The sequence below is a fragment of the Apteryx mantelli genome, chromosome 3 (assembly GCF_036417845.1).
Source record: "Apteryx mantelli isolate bAptMan1 chromosome 3, bAptMan1.hap1, whole genome shotgun sequence".
Lineage (NCBI taxonomy): Eukaryota > Metazoa > Chordata > Aves > Apterygiformes > Apterygidae > Apteryx > Apteryx mantelli.
The window spans coordinates 70914856-70935893 of NC_089980.1; the positions used below are offsets into that span (position 1 = coordinate 70914856).

Sequence of the window (21038 nt, forward strand, 5' to 3'; positions counted from 1 at the left end):
GAATTATCAGGGTTTTAATGGGAAGATTGGGAAGGATTTAAAGACAAAGCAAAGACAAACGAACCTCAAAAATTTAACCTTTTTGTATAATCACAGCTAATAGGAACTTGTCTATTCCTATTTGCAAGTCTCTTTTCAACCTACATTCACCTTGCATAGGTAGACATGGGCATGTGTGATGTATATTGCAAAATACTATTTTTAATTTCTTGGAGGCAGGATTTTTTTTTGACAAAATTGCTGTTTTGTCAAAGACTAATAAGGCCCTTTATTAGTGTATTGCTACTTTTGGTGTGTTATTACTGTACTGCTCCTAGTAATTGCTGTGGTAGTGATCATTACTTTGAGTGGTGGTATGTTGATTTTAGAAAATTACTAATATAATGAATATACTACTAACTGGGATGAGGTGGTTGTAAATCAGCATTTAAATTAAGTTACTACATTCTCTGTGCCAGCTGTGTGAGATTGATCAGCGTGAACTGCAGCTAGTTAACTGAATTTTCTTGTGATAGCATTCTCAAAGGGATCGGAGCACTTGTTTCAAACAAAAAGAAATTAATTGCTGAATCTCTTACAGATAAAAAGTACACCCAGCCGTCAACAGCTCATCACTGGGGCCCAAAAGAGCAGTGAAATTCTTACCGAAAGGAACTGCAAACAGGAAGAAGACATAATAACCAGTCCTGCAAGTGATACAGTTTTCTGTGAGGGCAGAAGACATGTAAGTTAAGTTGAAGGGTGAAGCACAATAGAACAGATGTCTAACGGGGACAAATGTAAAAGCTAAGATCTTCCCATTTTGTATTAGGGTTGGGATCCTGAACGTAGTTCTCTCTCACCTAGTAGCTAGCTTTTAGCTTTTTCTCTTAAAACTTTTCACAGAAGGTTTTTTTTATTCTGCAAGAGCTGTGGTAATGCAAATGTCAGGGGAAATGAAATCCAAATGTCAAAATGTCAGCGGAATTGACAGGAGGAAAAAGAAGCCAACAGTGACAGAAGCCAAGGAAGCAGTTGATAGGTTTAAGGGATGCCATTGAAACCTCCTCTGGACAGCATTTTGAATACTGCAATGAGAGAGAAGAAAGCCAATTATAAAGAATTCAGCACATGCTTTAAAGTCTCGATTAACTCTTAAGGATAATTTCTGTATATTAGTGATGAAGTTAGGCAGTCAAGATTAAATGGTCAAGGAATCCATGACTGATATTGTAAAGAAGGGAACTAAAATGACTTTTAGGGAATCAAAATTAAACAAGCCTGCTCACCTCGCAGAAGTGTATAAACACACACAAAGACCTTGCTGCTCCATCACAGTTTACTGCGCAGTGGAGTCTAAGGTGTTATACTAACAAATGGAAAACAGTTTTGGATGACATTTGTGATTCCACTGGCAACTGTTGCAACTGGACTATAGGCAGCCCATTCTTAAAAGTGAAGTATTTTCTACTGTCTTATAAAGGGGAAGGTCAAGTTCCATTAAACATCCTCTTTATGGATAAATGTTTGATGTTGATCACCACTCCATGAAAATGTATCTTCCAAAAATATGAGATGGTATTGCTCCCAGTCCTGCTACCAGAAGTGCAATACAGGAAGTCATTGCTTAATCTCTGTGTTCTGGACCAAGGATGAGCCATTTCTACGTTGAATGTGTGTGATTCCTGATTAATTAGGAGACATGTAGTGATACTCAATCTGAACATCATTAATCAGAATAATTGTCCAGCTTCTCTGAATAAATAAGTTCTGTGGAATAAATATTAGGGCACCTTTGCAGAACTTTTGTTAGGATATATGAGCTAAGGCAAAAAATCTATTTCTATTCCTTTGTCATGAAGGATTTTGATGGAAAATAAACAGTTTTTGGTCAGCTGAATAAAAATATTCTCTCTCAGTGAGTGGAAGAGCAGCACTGAACAAAGTTGCAAGGGAGATTAATTGCCACTGATATACATCCTGTGGAGGGAGCAGGATTAGTGCAGCAAGCATCAGGTCAAACCTTAGTCCTAACTCTTCTCATGACTTCCTTAATAAGCACTCTGACCCTTCTTTCTTCTACGTTTGCATGTTACTCAGAGCTTATAAAATAGAGTAGATAGATAGCTTCTGTGAGCTGTTGGTGTGACTTTTAAAATGGGTATTTGGCAAGTTGCACAAATGAAGAATAGCATCTGCATGGAAGAGAGATATGATCTATTATAAACACTAACCCTGCACTCTTAGCTACTGGATTGTGCAATGCAAAACTCTGTGGTTAACCAATCTTGTGTGGGTTGGGGTTTTCAGAGGGAGGAGTGACACAGATAACACAGATATCTTAGCAATCTAGGACAATATTACTGTGAGATTAGTCAGAACAACAGTTGTGTCTTCATGACTCATCAACAAATCACAAAATCAACAATTTTGATTGAGTTGATCATTTGATACAGTGAAAGCTAGATAACACCATAAAGTTACCTGGCTGGGCTGGGCCACAGAAGACATAGACTCTTCCTTCATTTCAGTTTTATGGCCTCTGTAAGTGCTAGACACACATGGTGTTTATGTACGTGGATGGGCAGCATCCAAACCTTTGCCCTGTAGGGGAAAGTAAATGAAAGGAGAACAAAGTGGCTGAGGGAATTGAAGAACCAGGACCAGGAAACACCTTCTTTATGCACTGACACGTGATAACAGGATGTCTTTGTATTTTAATCTTTCCTGAACTGTCTGCTGCAATATGGAGTATGTCATTTCTATATGGAATTAAGGGATCTTGTAAAAGATTACTAGGGATACATTGCCACTTTTGTTTTCTTTAATACATGTTAGAACCTTGCATCATGGCAGGGTACCCTACTGTTAACTATGTACTAAAAGCAGTCTTGTTCTGTATTCTGTATGTTCTTAGATTTCAGAGCTTTTTCAGTAACCATTACTGAGGGACTGTCCTCTCTTCCTTTCAAATACTTAACCCATTTTCTGATGGGGAGCCACATAGCAGCTTTACTGGGAGATAATTTCTAGATCAAGAAATTATCTAATAAAGCATTTTCTTAGCCCAGAAAGTTTATTGAAGAGAGAAAGGCAAAACAGTAGATTTTGCAGTTGTAATATTAAGGGCTGGTATGTAAAACAACAGAATACTTTTGTACCAGTTATCTTAAGTCTTCGTAATTTCCAGTAGCTTTGCGGTCAAGTCAGTAAAGATATTGACATCTGAGGAGAAAAAATGTTTTGTCCTATTTGATTTGAAGCTACTTTTTCTTAAACATTTCTTTTTTCTTAGGGGAGTTTGTACAGTCTTAACAGCACTTGCACTGAATATGGCAATTTTGGCAAGGCTGATGTCACAGGAGAAATAGAGTTTGCCATAAGATACGTCTTCAAAGCTGGCATTTTAGAAATCAGCATCAAGGGATGCAAGAATCTGGCTTATGGAGAGGAGAAGAAGAAAAAGTGTAATCCGTAAGTATTTTGTTGTGAAGGAAAAAGAAATAACGTTCTCTTTTTAAGACAGGTATGTATGTAGTGGGTGAAATCGATTGATTATATGATGGTATGCAATACTAGCACTTTTCTGAATATCATATATATATATATATATATATATATATATGTATGTATCAGCATTTTTTACATCTACTGGCTGCAGGGCAAATAGGTTTCATACCAGAGCTTATTGATTTCCATTCTGAACATTTTCTGCTAGCAATTTTCTCTTTCCCTGCCTGGGAGCTGTTGGAATCTGTGTCGCGCATAAGCTCTATTGAGTAGCTGTTCAGATTTTAGCTCTTAAGTTGTGCCTGCAAAACTAATACACGTGGTTTAATAGCTAAAAAATGAGATGGAAAATTGAAATGTGAGTCATGTTCCTAATTCATCTGCTGATTCATTGTGTGTCACTGGGCAATTGGCATACTACTTCTGTGGTTTCATTTTCCTCATCTGTAATATGGATAGAAATTTCAGATACTGCAATGCATTTTTAAATCTAAAGCTAGTTAATAATTGTGTATTATCATAGGAGCAAAAAATACCTAATTCTGTAGATAAAATATGCCATAGAAAGTGTCATTTTGACAGTTAAACCTTGATGGTTTGTCTGTTGATTACTGAAGGATCCTCTCTGACCATGCAGCAATCATTCCCGAAAAATTACCAAGCAGAATAACTATGTGTTCTTATACATGTTCTGGCCCCTGCTGTCACTCAGCATTTGAGCAAGTTTGAGTGGCCATGTTAGAACTGCAGAGTTACTCACCTTCATCCAGAAGGAATTTGGCTTTGTGTATCTTGCAGAGGAGGGTCTTAAAACTGAGCTTTGGGATGAGAGGAGTCTCACTGGAATGACAGCTCGTGAAACGGCCCAGTTAGGGAGTGCTTCGGCAGTGGGTCGATGTTTGGTAGTTAAGCCAGGCAAACAGTTGCAGGAAGCCTGAGAGGCGATGGGGGAAGAGCTACGTGTGCAGTGAACATGATGTTCTCTAGTGGCATGCAAAGTGCTGTTTCCAAACCAAGAGAAAAAGTACAGGCAGTGTATTTACTTAGAGCACTTGCCAAAAAGCAAACTTCCAACTGCTGTTTAAAACCTGTTGAATTGTTTAGCTCCTTGACTGGTTTGGACTTTGGTTACTTTGTAAGTGCATTGGCTATGTGACAGAGTGAGAGACTTAAACTTCTAGTACCCAGATATGTTTAAAAGTAGTTTTACCTACAGATAGGTTTGGAAAGAACAGTGAAGAAGTGTAAGTTCTGCACTGATGTTATGAGATACAGCTGATCCAATAAATTAACCAAGGGGCTCTTTTGAAATTGGTTTAAATCATAATATCTGAAATACATATCAAAAGTATGGTTTTAAAACATATCAACATATCATATTTAATACATATCAAAAGTATGCTGTGTTAACAAGCGTTCCTTTCCTTGCCAGGCACTGTGAGCTGGCACTCTGTATTGCTAATAATCTCATTTAGTTTTGAATCCATAACACAAATACAACCCACTGAGCACATATTAAAGGGAATGTTTAAGTTTTAAATTGTTCACATGACCTACACATGAGAAATTTTGGATAGCAGTCATCAGTGCTTGACATTGGTCCAGCTCAGCCTCCATAAGACTTTTTTACTGAGTTTTCTTGAAGCAATGTTAGGGCAGTTTTGAACACTTCTAAAAATCTCACCCTTCTGCTCTAGAGGTTATTAAAAGAATTAACTTGAAAACAGTTATGAATTATTATGTATTATTTGTTTGATTATAACTTTTTAAAATATATGGTACTTGATGTTGTAAAGGTGAGGTATTTTCTTCATAAACAAGCAGTAATGATTCTAAAGTTGACTGAGCTGTTTTTTTTTTTTTTTTTTGAGCACATAATATACTGTGTGTCCTGTTGCTACAGTTGATAGTAACCAACTTCCTTGTTGACTAGTTTATCAGGGGCCACGAATCTGAAAACAAAAGATTCCCGTTAAGATACTAATTCTATCCTAATTAGAATAGGGTTGAAACACATTGGCTGAAAGATATATAGGGATTCTTATAATGTATTTGCTTATTTTATTGAGAAAGAAAGGATATAAATGATAATTTGGCATTTTATAGCTTTGAGAATTGCAAAGTCAATGAAATCATTTAAGAATTAATAATAAAAAAAATCCTTCTGGTTTAATTAATTTATTTTTCTTCCCAGTTTCATTTTTCATTCTGGTCACTTTACCTTTATCCTTCTCTCTACCTGCAAGGTATGTTAAGGTTTATCTACTTCCTGATAAATCTCCTCGGAGTAAACGGAAGACAGCTGTCAAAAAGAGCACAGTGGATCCAGAATTTCATGAGACTTTGAAGGTACCATTTGCAATTGTGTGCCATTAAACATGCTTTTCTTTGGTAATGTTTCCTTTTGTAATGTACAATCTTGTAAGTTTGATATTGTCCTGATGTGGCAGTTCTAGGAGTCAGTGACAACAATCATTAAAGAATGGGGGCTGCCAGTCCAAATAAGAGAGAATGCTTTTGGAATTATGTTAGTACAGCAAACTGTTAGAAGAATCTGCCTTTGTCCATAAAAACGCTCTTCATTAGTTCCTGTGTTCTGAGCTAAATTGTGGCAAAATGGGTGCCCTTTACAGACATATTTTTCTGTACATTCAATACACTCATGAACTGAGTGTATTGCAGAGTAGGGTTAGTATTTTATACAGGTATCCCTTTAAACCAATACCCCTTTTGTGAATGTCATTGCGAGTTGCAATGTCTCTGCAGTTGTCTCTGCAGTTAGCTGAATGCATGCCAATGCATGCCACCTGCTCTAAAATGTTGTCAGCTTCCTTTTCCCTATGTAACTGATGCCATGTATCTGTTTGGACTGTCTAATTTCAAACATTAATAATTCCACCAGAGAACAGTAGGTATGATTTTAATTCCTTAATGCCTTGCAATATTTCCTTCATTCTTATGAGAGCTCTCTAGGAGTAGACATTATTCTCATTTCACAGATGCTTGCTGAAATGTGAAGCTGAAGCTGAGTACTGTTGCTGGGAGTCTGGGATTAGTAGTTTGGTTGTTTGCAGCTCCAGTTCTGTGCTCAGACCACTGCACCCCCATCTTTTTGGGTGCATCAGTGAGCTGCAGCAACACATAAGACGATAAGTACCTCAGTAGCATTTGACTGTGTTTTCTTTGAAGGATATATAATGAACTAAAGGTAATGGAGGGACAAACTTATGTTAGAGCTCTTGGAACTACACAAAGGTTTAAGTGTAACAGTTATCTGTCAGTGTGTATAAACATCAGGAAATTGTAGTGAATGAAACAGGCAATATCTTTGAAAAGAACATCGTTGTTAGAATTTTGTGAGGATCCAGTCATAGATACGGTAACAAAAAAAATGCATGTTATGTATGTAATTCTCATATATCTTCCAGTCCATCTATAGGGTTTTGGTTGAAAAAAAGCCTAAAGCTGAGATAGTTGGTTCTAACTTTACAGTCCCTTTGCAATGCCAGAGTCATGGAGAACTGATGGAGGGAGAGGGAGAGCCATGCCTGAGCTGTCTGTGTGAACCCCAAGAGTAGCTCAGTTAAAAATCATTTAAATTAGTTTAAATATTAGTTCATCCAGAGTAGCAGAAATGGTCAAAAGCACATAGTGCTGGTGCAGGTAAGCTGTAATGTGATACTGAGATCAACTTGGTGGGATCCAGCTGCAGATTAAGGCATGTACATTTAGGTAGCTACGTGTGTGACAAGTATGCAAGTGCTCTTGGGAGTCATGGAGCTCAGGGTGATTCAACTCACTCCAGAGCCCACACCCAGCTTGTGATTCAGCTGCCTAAATGCAGGTAATGATGCCCTAGGCCATCCCATTGCCTCCACCTGCCAGTCCAGGAGGCTGCAGGTCACCCATAGGTTGTGTATCACATTCACCAGTCTCATGCAGGTGTCTTAGACACCCAACGATACCTCATATGGCCCTAAGTATGTTTAGGGAGTAGATCAGGGCTTTAATGACTGGTCAGCTGGATTACTTCCTAGCCTCTACTGACTGTGTTGAGTAGATCTCCACTGACCAGAATGAAGGTGCCTGAATCTTGAACTTATGTCCACCTAGAGCAGTCAAATTGTACTGGGAGTTTAAAACAGAAATATAAAAAAACCCAGCAAAAATGGTCAACAATTATTCAAACTTTTGGATTAATAATCAACATCTTTAGCAAGGCAGGCAAAGGTATTCCCAGAATGTTGTTTTATATTTGGATGAACATTAGTTAGTATTTAAGGAGTGAGGTAAGAAGCAAATTGCAAAGCATGTTAAGACAACATAGTCCTGTCTGGATCCAGATGCCTTCAGCCATACTGTGGCTGAACTTCCTTTGAGCAGGTTATGTATATGCGCTTGTATTCATCCTGTATATTGCTTTGTAAATGCTGTTTGTCTTCCTAGTACAAGATTGAATACTCTCAGCTGGGAAGTCGGCAGCTTCAAATCTCCGTGTGGCATGCAGGAGCACTCAAATACAGGGTGTTTTTGGGGGAAGTGGTCATCCCACTGGCAGTGTGGAATTTTGAAGATAGCTCAGCAGAGTCGTTCAGCTGGTACCAGCTCAAAGCCAAGGTGACTCTTAGTTTTTGTGCCTAATTGTATCTGAAGAACAGCATGTAGTGAAAGCTAGATCACCCCTCTGAGGTCATTGAGGGAAGAATGTTGTCAAACAAGCCCGCAAGTAAGACGTGTCACAAATATAAATGCGCTCTAAGAACGATGTGGAATAGAATGGTTGCAGTAATGCAAACTTCTGTGTGTCCCTTTCTTCAGCTTGAAAAGCCTGAAGATAATCTTGTCCAGTACAGCGGAGAACTCCTGGTGTCTGCAAGACTCTCAGTACCAGCCCAGGATAAAAATTTCCAGTTTGAAAAGTGGATGAGAGAAGGTATAAAACATTTAAGCATAAATGAAAGCTAGCTAGAAAAATGCTGAGATCAACAAATGATCAACAGTGTGTGTCTGTATGAGTAGACAATATTCTTCCATGGGGCTTTAACAGCTACTGCAAATTGTGGTTTGAGGTGTATTATATTTTAACTGCATTAAAATTTAAGTTTGCCAACTTCATCTTTTTGTTCCTTTTAATACCAACAACAGCTGCTTATTAGGATGGCAGTAGTATGATGCACCCAGATGTTTGGCAAGCTTGTGCATATATGGTGTTGCCAGTAGACTTTATTCTGGAGGTGATGCAGGAGTTTTGTTGCCCAAGGCCAGTCTGGCAGTAGAGACTGTCAATTTAGGGAAAAGGTGGAAGGGAAATTGTTGCTAGGGTACCACACCTGCACCCTTGGCTTTCTCCAGTGGTCTCATTTTGAGATGATTGTTTCACTTGGAGGATGTTTGGTTTAAAATGTGGAATCAGCTGGATGCAGTTTTTGATAATGGAAGACTTGTTAGGTATATAAGTATTGCTGTAGTACATCAGAGCAAGTGTCTGCTGATAGAGGAAAATAAACAGTTGGGGGTAGGGAACAGGACAACCTCATTTTTCTTAGCCAATTAGACCATAAGAATGACTGCAGGACAGAGCTGTAGTAGTGCTGTCTATGTTCAAGATCATAGCAACAAGAAGAGACCAGTAGAAAGATCAGATTAGCTGTTAGATTTATTTTTCTCTTTTATTTTTATTCCCCTTTCTTCCTAAAAGAACCCAAAGTCCCCATCTTCCTTTCTTCCGTTTTTCCTTCTGTGCATGCCTGTGTATTTGGGCTAAAATAGAGCTGTAACAGAGGATTGATATCACACTGTGGGGTAGGCTGTTTGGCCTGCTCCTGGCTGTGCTTCAGTGAAACACTCCTGTAGGTCCTGCCCTTTGCAAATGCAAATGAAAGCTCTGTGTTTGGAACAGGAATTGCAAAGCAACCTACTACTGATGGTTTGCCTTTTTGTGTTTGAATTATAGACTATACACGCAGGTTCGAGTCTTTCAAATCATCCTAATACAGTACTTTGAGTCCTTATCTCAATAATACTTTTCAGACATTTTCCTCCTTACTTATAGCAGCACCTTAAGCTATCAATCAGCTGTACTAATTAGTTATTAAATGTGATAAATGCTCCTGTTTCAGGAAAAAAAGCCCAAGAAGCTCCCAGCTGCCAGCTTCAGGTTATGGTATTTGGGACCAAGAACTTGCCTGTGCCGAGATCTGCTGGAACATTGAACTCATTTGTTAAAGGGTAGGTATGAGCCTTAACACATCAAATAGAAAACATCACACACATCCTGCACAAAGGTAAATATTAACATATTTTGGTCAGGAGATTGTCATGTGAAAGTGGCATTGTCCACACTCTTAGGGAGACTTCCTTGTAATGGTGACAGTTTACACTTGGTGTCTGCTTGATAGCAGCCCGCAGCAGGGTGGTGAAGGGTCCAGTCTGCTCTTTGAGTCCCAAATGGAACTTCTGAGTTTACTGATGTTTGATGTTATTAAAATTTAGCATTCACTGTTTTAAATATCAGCTTTTAGGTATTAGGAGAAAAAAATGAAGAAATTGTAAATCAAGAGGGAGGTGACGCTATTGTAGTTTCATTCCTGTTTTAAGCTGTACTTTTGCAGAATGAAATACCTTTGTATATATTGGGAGAGAAGCTTTTATCCTCTTCATTCTAGACATTTTAAAAGAGGAAGGAACACATTTTTTTTTTTCCCATGCACTGTCCAAGTAGTTTGTACATGGGATCATTTTACTTGCTAACTGTCAGGCATCAGACGCTGCTGGAAGTATGATACTGGGTTACATGTTTAACATCTCACAAAGACATTTTACCAGCTGTGGCACCTATCTTCAGTGAAATGGGTGATCGTTTCATCTACAGAACAGGCAGGCTTCAGGCATAACAGAGTGGGGAACAAGGACTCCCTTAGCAGTCGCTGACAGCAGAGGAAAAGCAGAGGTTACTTGTGCCCACACTGAAGGCACACAGGAGGAGGAGCAAGTCCCAAAAGAACCAAAATAGCATCATAGTCTACCTAGCGCTTAAGCTGAACTCTTTGCTATTTAAGGCAAACCAAAGGGCCCTAGCTGTTTAGCTCAAATATTTTGTTTTCTGATTGATTGAATGATGTATAGCTTGGATCAATGACCTTGCTGTACTCTACTCGTTTTTGGGAAGCTGTCTTATCCTTCCGGACCAAGCAGAGGTAAAGCAAAAGTCTCCTGTCCTGAAGAAAGAAGCCTGTCCTCAATGGAAACACTTGTTTGTCTTTGATGGTGTCAGCCAAGCTCAGCTGCAGCAATCATGTCTACACTTGACTGTCTGGGACCACGCATCTTTTGGCTCAAGTGATCGATTCTTAGGGGGAGCCACTCTTGGTGAAAGTAAGTTCTTTATCACAGAAAATTGAGGGTGAAGTGGGATCAAGGCTATTTTACATTTTAAATACTATTTACACTACACTATTAGTTAGTGTCATGTGCTTTTATATATATATATATTTAATTATTATTAATTTTTATTATATTAATATATTATTTTAATAATATATTTTATTCATATCCTTATTAATACATTATATTATTATACTGATATATTTGATTAACATGTATTATTACATATTATTAATATGTTATATATTATTAATATTATATATATAATATTATTTTATTTTATTTTGAGAGAGAGAGAGAGAGAGACCGACACCACCTCCCCCGGCCCAGCCCCTATCCTAAGCAGCTTGCACTCTCAAGCTTTGATCCAGCAAGCCCCTGTGCATGTGTTTTAGTTCAGGCCTATGCAGAAGCTCAAGGTAGCCAGTGGGAATTTTCAGGCAAAAAGGGAGTCACTAACATGGTAGTTTTTAGGCTCAGAGCCTAGCTATGCAGAAGACAGACACAGAAAAGGTGGGTGGTGTCGACTCATATATAGCTCCCTATATATTTTGTTTATAACCTTTCAGATAGATAGTTATGCCTATTATTTTACATCCATAAATCAGTCCAATCAATGGGACATACAGAAGAAGCTTGCTCAGGAGCCTTGAAGGGACTATTGCATGTCTGGGCTCTGTTGCAATGTAGGAAAGTGCCCTCTCTCTTGTGGCTGAGAAATTCCTTACTTTCTACTCACTGAACAGGCTGAATTCCTACTTTCTGCTCATTGAACAGGCTGTGTTTGTTTAGCTTTTAGTTAAGCAGAAAAAGCCTGGGAAGAACAGGGTGAGAAACTCGAGCAGGCAGTCTTTCAGTGACATTATTTAAGTAAGTTCAGTGTTGGAGGTGAAAGGCTCATGAAGATTGAGGGTCAGTCACCTTGCTTTGGCATCTACATTCATTTTAGAGGAGTATTACCACTAGTGATCACTGAATGCTGTGCAAGTGGCCTCACAAACTTCCCTTGGTTGTCCTAGGCAGGCTTTTTCTTTCTGTTAGAAAAGGGCCTACATGCTTATAAGTGAAGATGATTATCCAAGCCCTAAGCCCAGTCACGCATTCAAGTCTCCAGCGATGAACTGAAGGAGGAAGTTTAGTGTCATTTTGCTATTTCTAGAATGCACATTTGCTCCTCTGCTTTTAACAGTACAACCAAGAAGTTTCTTTTTGCTGCAGACTGAGTTCTACAAAGGCTGATCCTAGTTTAATGTGATGTAAGTCAAGCTTCAAACATGTAACTGCAATTTATTACAGTGAAGGAGCTACAGACCATCTGAAATTGCTATAGAAGTGGAAGAAGCAGGTTTTTTGTTACCTAGTCATTTGAGGCAGAAGCTGTGCAGAGCTGGACCTAGGAAAGTCTTTGGGTAAGGCCAAATGAAGAGTAACCTTGTGATGTTTCATTTTGCTTTCTTGCAGAGGAATCATTTGGCTTTACAGACCCGGATTCTCAGGCAGTGCTTCAGTGGCAGGAAGTGCTCAGCAGCCCAAACATGTGGACGGACATTGCGCTTGTACTGCATTCAAATAAGGAAAACTTTAAATCTTAAGTGAGATTACAGCACAATAATTTTTTCTTCCCTGTGTCTGATGTATTAAAAATATGAATTCAAGTGGCATATACATTCTAGGGAAAGGTATTCTACAACAGTACCTACTCTGGCTTTAGGGGAATAAAGTTACCTGTTAAAGGGGTGTGATACTCTGAAGGTTTTAATTCTCCAAAAATTAAGGTTTTGTTGCCTGTGTCTCTAAATTCAGTATAAAGTAAGTATTATTTCTTCAGAAGTGACAAGTTCAGTCTGAAATGCATCATGCTAGCAAGGCAATCATAGCCAGATGATATGCAGCTTTCCATTTCTGTGTACAGATGTGTAGTTATTATTTTAGTTATTTAATTCTAATCAATCACAGATGGGAATACTTCTTAGAGATGACAACTTCCTGAGCCCATTTCCTTAAATGGATTAGGGGCTTTCACTCTGATCTTGTATCACGTGTAACTAGAGAGAAACACAAACTAGATCATCTTTAACTGCTGGCTGTGAAAGGATGTCAACACCTCTCTCTAAAAAGCTTTGGCCTGTATGATCACACCTGTTTCAAATGTGTGCAGTATCAGCATCCTTAAAACTGTTTAAACATATGCATTTTCCCTCACTAAGAGGAGTGTGGGAACCTCAGCTAAAGAATTAATATTATTGTAGGAAGTTCCCCATTTTTAACAGCTGCCAGGTAAAAATCCAAGGTTCCCTGTTGGACTGAGCCAATACCCAACATGTCTGACTGGTCCATATAGTATACAGAGCAGGATGAGAGCTTAGCTGAACTTGTCATTTATTCATGTGAACTGGTGAAAATGCCAGCCTAAGGCCCAATATGTCGAGTCAGACAGATGAAGTAGTGTTACAGTCAGCAGAAGCTGTAATTAGTGCTATGGTTTTACCTCTTCTCTGGGACCGAGGTGAAGAGCGTCACAATAATCATTATAACAAGTATTATCCTTTACTTCCTTTCCAGGTCAATATGGCTTTTCTTAAGGACATAAGAGTTAACCACATAGATTCATATGCTAAACTCAGGAACTGAAATGGCAGCACACTTTACACAAAACACACCCCATACAAGAAACACTCAACTCCAAGTCCTTTGTTACCTTGCAGATCTTTTATTTAGATGTTTACTGCTGCAAACAATAAAAAAAAACACACAGTAAGATTCAACTCAAGCACAAAGCAGCATAGATGTTGTAAATGGAAGAGCTGACAACATACTGTATCTCACTTTCTAACAGATTTTCAAAGAAAGGGGGATATTAGTGGGGAAGGAGTGATCACAGAAATGCTCTCTAATAGAGAGAATACAACTGTGATATAAAATAAACAGTCCCTTCATGTTTGGAGTCTGAAACTTTAAATCAAACATTTAAAAAAATTAGAAAATTTGTTAGAAAAAATAGGTGCAGTAAAATTGTATATATTGGATCATGTGTACATATCACAATTTCATTAAGTACAAAAATGATTTTACAAATAATGCTTTATAGCAAATAATCAGTTACTCTGCTTTTGCAGTACATCAGACTACAGTGTTGTTTAGGCATTTAGACTTGCATCTGTAAAATTCTGAAAAGTAACAAAATATACAGAGCAAAACTTTTTTTCCCTTTTAAAAAAGTATTACAATCCATATATTACCTGTGTACATATATATGAATACTACACTACAACTGATCAGTAATGAAGCCGGAATGTAAACACTGTAGTGTATTAGATTCCAACAAAGTATTTGCCTAGTTGTTGTGCAAGGAGGGTATCAAAGAGTATTCCTGTGCCACATTTCTGAGCCATCACTGCAGAATCTCTCCAACTGAGAGGAGCAACCAAATAGCCTCACTTCTAAGTGAACTAGTTCTCAGGTGTTGTCAGTTCTCTTTGTTTTTTTCTCCGTCTCCCCCCCCCAAACAAAAACAAAAACAAAAAACAGGGCGTGTACACACACACACACACACACACGTGCTTGCAGATCCCAAGTTCTACATTCTGACTTCACGCTGTAACTAAAAAAAATACAAAGACATATGGCACAAAATTCATCCACAATTACTTATTTTTAGACCAAGCTGAATCCAGCACCTGCCACAGGATACGTATCTCCAACTAGAAGCACGGCCTTTTGCACTTTGCCTTGCTTAAAGAGCGATGCAACATAAGGCCTTTTGGCACTAAGCAAGGGTTACCAGGATCAGTGGAATGACAACTTTTTAACCATACCAAATTTAGTAGATGGTAGGGGATAAAGGGGAGATTCAAACACCTTTTGGTTTAGAGAACATTTGATAAATATGTCATACAGTGACCCCTCCTCAAGAAAAACAAAACAAAAAAGACACAAACAAAAAAACAACCCCCCCAAAACAAGAACACAGCATTAAGATCTGCCTTTCCCACAGTCCTGCCTTGCCGTAAGAATCGTTACATTGCCTCAAACTCATCAATTCTCTGCTTGGTGTTGCCTTGCCGGATCTGCCGCAGTGTCTTGTACTTGTCACGTCCCTGTCGCATGTTCTCTGAGTGGATAATATCATTGTGGGTCCTCTTGTTTTCATCTCTAGCCTGGGCCAGCTCATCTGTCAGCGTCTGCAATATTAAGAACAGAGTATCTTAAATACAAATTATACATCAGAAGCTTTGCAACTCATGACAGCAGTGCTTTTGGTGAGACTTGACAGTCCTTGGGCTATGGGACATATCAGTGACAGGGATACAATGTATGCTGCCTGTAAGTTTCTGGTACCTCAGTGCTTACATTCATCATGCATAAAGTCTGAACAATGAGAATAATCTTTATGTGCTTTGCCATTGATTCAGACTGCCCTACAAAAACTGAAAAGGAAGAGAAACTATCATGTTGTGTGTGTTTAACCAAGTGGTTAAATAATTCATTTTCCAGGAACAATTTGCTTTATTATTTCCCCTCCTCTCCAAACACTTTCTTACCCTCAATTGTCTCTGTACACGTTCATTCTTCTCTGCTTCAGTAATACGTTTTTCCTCATTGCGGTCATCCCTGATCCCCTCACTGGAGAACTCTGCACTGTAGGCAGAGTACTCAGAGCCTTCATCGTGCAAGTTATCATGGACATGGTAGTTCACAGGCTCATAGACGGGCGGTGGTGGTGGAGGTGGAGCAGTCATTACCAAGTGTAGCTCCTCCTTTGTCTTTACCAGATCATCCTGGGCTTCCTTAGCCTTTGGAAAAAAAAGTCAAAAACATTTTAATGCATTTCTGGCCTAAACCAGCTTAATGAATACTTTGACACTTACAGTCCCTGTCAGCTGCAGAGACTGAATTCCTTGTTTCGTGTTTTTGATTACAGAAGACAGAACTGGGAATGTATTTCATTACATTCTTATGCAGTACCTAAGTTTTTTTGCTAGTGATGGTGGCATCATCCACTGTGTAAAGTGCAGGGGATCTAAGCAAACAATCTTCCTCCAATAAAACACAGTCTATCAATAGTTTTGTAGGAAGTTACAGTTATCTTCATCCTCTTCTTCATTTGAACAGCTGTATGTTGTAAATACAGGTTCAACAGAGCAAGAATTTTTCTTGAGTTGGCATTTGGAATGAAACTACGTGTTAGGAAGTCGGACTCCTTGCTTGTCCGTTGATTCTACCCTCCTATTCAGTCTGCAGTGCTGGTTACAGGACACTGGGAGCACCAGGCACTCAGTCTTGCAGGATTATTCATGGTTTTACTGCATCAAATTATTCAGCTCTTCAGACCCAGGTACCAGCAAGTCACTGACAGAAGTGCACACATTCAAGACTTACCTGTGATGTGGCTACACTTGCAGCATTTTCTCTTCATTGATGCCATGTTTTCAGACATTCCATCATGGAGTAAATGCACCATTTATACATGTACCTCTTTTCCCTCTCCATGGCTCCAAGATAATGATCACATTTTCAGGTTTTTATACAGGCTTCTATTTTGAATTTTGACTAAAGGTCAGGCTTGTTGGAATAAAGCTGTTCTGCAGACATACTGCAAATTCATCATGTAACTCTACCCTTCTCTGCTGGTATAAGGATATTTCTCTCCATATGTTCAGTAAAGTTATATCAGGCTAAACACCATGGTAGGCTCAAATGCAGAACTTCAGAGCGACTTTGTAAACCAAAGATACTCACTCTGAGTTGCCACTCTTCAACCTCACTCTCTTTACGCTTCCTTGCCTCTTCCAGGAGTGCAATCTTAGCCGTATACTCCGCGAGCTCCGTAGCCTGTTGAATAGCAAAACTGGAATTAAAAGGACTCTTAAAAAAAAAAAATAATAATAATGGTTTTTGACTGAGACAAGAGCTGAGTGTTACACTCCACTATAATAAAGACTAAACAGGAAATTAAGAATGAAAAGCAGATTGCTTGTGATAGAAACCAGTGCTAGAATGATTCTATCACATGGTATTTTATTGTACTAGTTTCCTGGCTTTGCCTTACTCAAAGGGCATAGTAATGACCCTGTATATTTTAGCCTCAAAATGACCAGGTCTTACCAGCTGTTCCTGGCTCTTTATCTGGTCTATAGCTTGTCTCTCCAGCTCTTCCTTGGCTTGGAGAGCAGCCAAACGATCAGCTTCCAAACGTTCTGCTTCCATCTGGGCTCGTCTTCTCTCCTCCTCCAGCTGAAGAGCTCTTTGGATCTGATCTGAGAGCTCTGGAAAGAGATGGATCAATGTTGTTAGCCCACAGGTCTGACCAAAGTGAAGGAACTACAGATGGTCTCTTAGGTAACAACAAGCACCTGAGTCCAGACTGCAACATCCCCTCACCATGTACCTCAAAGAAGCATTGCATGATACATCAAGTAACTGAATTCACAAATAGTCAGCTGCATATTACAACTAAATCTTCTACAAGATAAGCGCACTAAGTCTGTAACACTGACATGATTCTGCTGCCCTTAATTGACAGTTTACCATAAGGACCAGATGTTGCTGTCTCCAATCTGTTCAATCTGTGCACTAAAACAGAACCTTCAGTTCCACTGGAAAAGCCTGTTCCCAAAGTACTTTTCTTATTAGGAGTTAAGTAAAAAGCACTTAAGAGCTGAGCTCTGCCCCAGAGGCCATACTACTCACCCCTCTTGGCAACAGGGGAATGGAGTTAGTTTGCTCCCAATTCCACACTCCTGCCTGCCTCCCCCCCACCCCCCAAAAATTGGCAGATTTTACAAGCTTTATATCTTGGATGATCTCAGCAGTGTGAACAAGTGTCTGTATCTGGTGTGTGTGTGGGGGCGGGGGGGGGGAGAGTAAGCTGCCCTGCCTGCACTAGCATGCATCTATCCATGCAGGTAGCTATTAGTATGCCTTGCCAAAAGATTCCAGTGTCACAAGAGTTAGGCTAAGCATGGGCAGTGACCCATATAACCCTTTTGTAGAGCATAATGCACAGGTCAAGCAGTACAAATACTTTACCTTTCTCTGCTTTCTGAGTCTTCACCTCATACTCTTGTAGCCTCAACAGCAGCTCCTCCTTCTCCCTCAGCATTTGCTCTTTCTCCCTCTCAATTGTCTCCCTCTTCTTCTTTTCATTTTCTAGCTGTTGCCTGTTAGAAATGGATTTCACACTTCAAGGTTACTCTCAGATCTAAGTTACAGTGAGGCAAGCAAGTTCACTGGACACCTCTCCAGGCAGTTCAATGGGAAGCAACTATGTGACTGCCACAAAACAAGAGCCATAAGACAGAAATACATATAGCCTGTTACTTAATCACTTTGGGATTTTTGCTTAATTTTGGATATCCTGTTTCCTAAGAATATTTGTATTTTTGTTGCCTGCCTCAGAAATTAAAAACACCAAATAGCTACTAGATGCAGATATAGAAAACCAGGACTGTGTAGTGTGCAGCAGAGGAGAGTTATTTTGTTACTTCTGTCTCAGGGAAAATCAAGGAACTATAAGGACAAGAACTCTGAAGGAATAAAGAATAAGAAGTCACAAACACAGGAGAAAAACAGCATGATTCCTTGATCATAAACAACCCAGAGAGAGTGGTAAAAGTCCAAATGAATTGCTAATCCTTTTTCATTGCCTATCAGAGGTCTTTCAGCCCTCTCTTCTCAGTTCACATGGCACATAGTCCCTGTGAAGTTTTCCCCTTACTCCCAACCATCCCATGGTCCAACACATAAGCCAGGTTCCTAACAAACAAGTCAGAAAAACCCTTCTCTAGGTGTATGTCACTACGTGAGATAGCCCACTATGCATTTACTTGCGCATTTCCCTGCTGTCTTGAGAGCTGACCTGTCCAACAGGACAGCAGACTACACAGATCTGAGCCAGAGGAGTAATTCTTACACTCTGCTGCATGATTCCCTGAGTCACATCCCTGTAAGCTAGAGCTGTAGGGCCATCGTATGCCTTACTGTAAGTGGAATGGCTCACAGCCTTAACTAAGTGAAATCCACATTACCTACTGCTGCTCTGCAGGTACAGCTATCTGCTGAACCCTGGCAGTTTTGTATCATTCAGCTCTGCCTCCCTATCCCTGCTGTCTGTATTCACGCTCACCTTTCCAGTTGTTTCTGGTGCTTCTCCTCCCGGGCCTGGGCTTTCATCTGTTGCACCTCAATGGTGTCAGGCTTCCTGCGCCGCATATACAGCTCATGGTTGCCCATGCAGAGCTGCAGGATCCTCTTGTTTATTCTCAGACGAGGGGCATAAAACACAAAATCCTAGAAGAGAGACACCACACAGAAACACCACACAGTCGGTCAGTCTTTTAGGCACAGCTGTCTACATACTTTCTCTTCTACCAACTGACTGCAGACAGGTCATCTCGCCACCAATTTCACTGCAACTGAGACATATACACAGGTTATTTAAGTGTAGTGGCAGGAACTGCCAATATCATCTGAAGCCAAAGCATTTCAAGTCTATGCGGAACTGATAATTTTCTCTAAAAAGATAGTTTTCCTAGAAGAGTAATTTAACAACTTCATAAATATCTCAGTTTAGGGGAGAATCATGAAGTTTTGAACTGTTACAGAATATTCTGGGTTGGCAGTTAACCATCTGGGCAACTCGTACACCTCTAGTACTAAGGCAACATGTGACTAAGCAGTTATTAGTTTTCAGGTTTGCCCTGTTTTCTGTCTAAAAGAGAGCAGGACACTAAAAATGCTTTACAGATTATTAAAATAACACTGTAGGATTTCCTGATCTATTAGAGTCATTATTCAAAGCATCATCTGTGCTCATTTCGGAGAAAGGAGACATCCCCACCATGCAGAAATACCCTCCAATATTATTCTTTCCTCTCCATTGCATTACTTAATGAAGTTATTTGATGCTGTTGTAACAGCCTAGATCAAGTGGTTTTTTTGCTTTGTTTTGTTTTTTTTAAACACCAATATTGAATATTGGGTTACAGGCAGCACCAAAATCCGAGGGATTCTAAAGTTTCTTGTTCTGCAAAGAGAACAGCCCCACATTCCTTATCATCTATTTTATAAACAATCTTTTTCAGAAACCATACCCACTGGCTCTTCCAGAAGTAAATCTGCCAAGAAAGGGACACAGAAGGCCACAGTTTACCAGCCTGATGACTTTTAAGAATCCACGACTGTTTATACTTGTTTATAGGGCAGTCTGAGCTTACACAATGAACAGACTTTGCATTTCTGTGCTGTTTTTTGTGTACTGTATGGATGGTGATAAGGGCAGTGGGCAAGTGCCAAATACCACTAGAAGAAGAGTTTCCATTCCTTCAAATTACTCTCATTGTTAGCAAGAAGTGGAACTGAAATGGGGCATACAAGGGCTGTACACTTTGGTATGACAGCATCAACCACGGGCCTGAGTTCAAAAGCACAAGCTGTAGCTACCTCTGGAAAAACCAGAAGTTACACTAGAAACAATGAAAAGCACTCCAGGCTCTATTAAGTTCAGCATGAATTGACTGACAAAGACAGGTTCTCTTCAATATGTTTTCCTTGACTTATTCACATATCAATTGCAAAAGATGCAGCCAGGCAAGGTGTGTTGTGCTCCCCCTCCCCAATAATCCCGTTGGAGGCACTCTGAGCTGCACAAGCCTGAAACTGCTAACTGTGGCTGTAAACTATTCATCAGCCCTCCTATTTCTGACAAGTAATTTTAAAAACAAAAAGTTTGTGTACATTGCAAAGAATGGGTCCCATCTCCAAGCAGCGTTCACCTCAATGAAAGTAAACACTGAAGCCATGGAAGGTGGCTGCTTTTGTCATCGAATGCTGTAACCAAGGGACAAAGCATTCACCTGAGAACACAAAAGTATGCCCCTTGTTTCCTCATCCCCAGCCTCCCACTGCTGTAGCACAACTGGGAGCACTGAGGCTTCTTATTTTAAGGATAACATGCTGAAGATGTTGAAGTATGTGAGCAGTCAGGCCTAAAAATTAGAAAGCTTATTCCAAGCAAGGACTCTACCCATTAAATTAATGTCCATTTAAACACTGACATCCTCCAAATTAATCCTCCAAACAGAAGGGGAACTTCAGTCCCACATCTAGGGTGGATTGAGTATTTAATTTTAGTGTTTGCCTTTTTTAAAGGCAAGACAAGCATATGA

At 39.5% G+C, this 21038-nt stretch overlaps 2 protein-coding genes across 3 annotated transcripts in view; one reads left to right on the top strand and one right to left on the bottom strand.

The window, feature by feature from the left end:
• The window catches only part of SYTL3 (synaptotagmin like 3), a 36064-nt gene extending 23293 nt beyond the window's left edge, over window positions 1–12771 (top strand). For both annotated transcript variants that reach the window (XM_013958951.2, XM_067293617.1), the window contains exons 9-16: window positions 581–724; window positions 3275–3453; window positions 5736–5838; window positions 7936–8106; window positions 8308–8422; window positions 9609–9717; window positions 10658–10863; window positions 12334–12771. In XM_013958951.2, the coding sequence (XP_013814405.2) occupies window positions 581–724; window positions 3275–3453; window positions 5736–5838; window positions 7936–8106; window positions 8308–8422; window positions 9609–9717; window positions 10658–10863; window positions 12334–12464 (1158 nt within the window). In that variant the 3' untranslated portion in view covers window positions 12465–12771. The remainder of the gene's footprint in view (window positions 1–580; window positions 725–3274; window positions 3454–5735; window positions 5839–7935; window positions 8107–8307; window positions 8423–9608; window positions 9718–10657; window positions 10864–12333) is intronic.
• Window positions 12772–13559: 788 nt separating this feature from the next.
• Window positions 13560–21038, bottom strand: part of EZR (ezrin) — a 37931-nt gene continuing 30452 nt past the window's right edge. The window contains exons 8-13 of the mRNA XM_067293618.1: window positions 18998–19161; window positions 17902–18032; window positions 16978–17138; window positions 16612–16704; window positions 15414–15665; window positions 13560–15053 (exon numbers count right to left, since the gene is read on the bottom strand). Of these exons, the coding sequence (XP_067149719.1) occupies window positions 14889–15053; window positions 15414–15665; window positions 16612–16704; window positions 16978–17138; window positions 17902–18032; window positions 18998–19161 (966 nt within the window). The 3' untranslated portion in view covers window positions 13560–14888. The remainder of the gene's footprint in view (window positions 15054–15413; window positions 15666–16611; window positions 16705–16977; window positions 17139–17901; window positions 18033–18997; window positions 19162–21038) is intronic.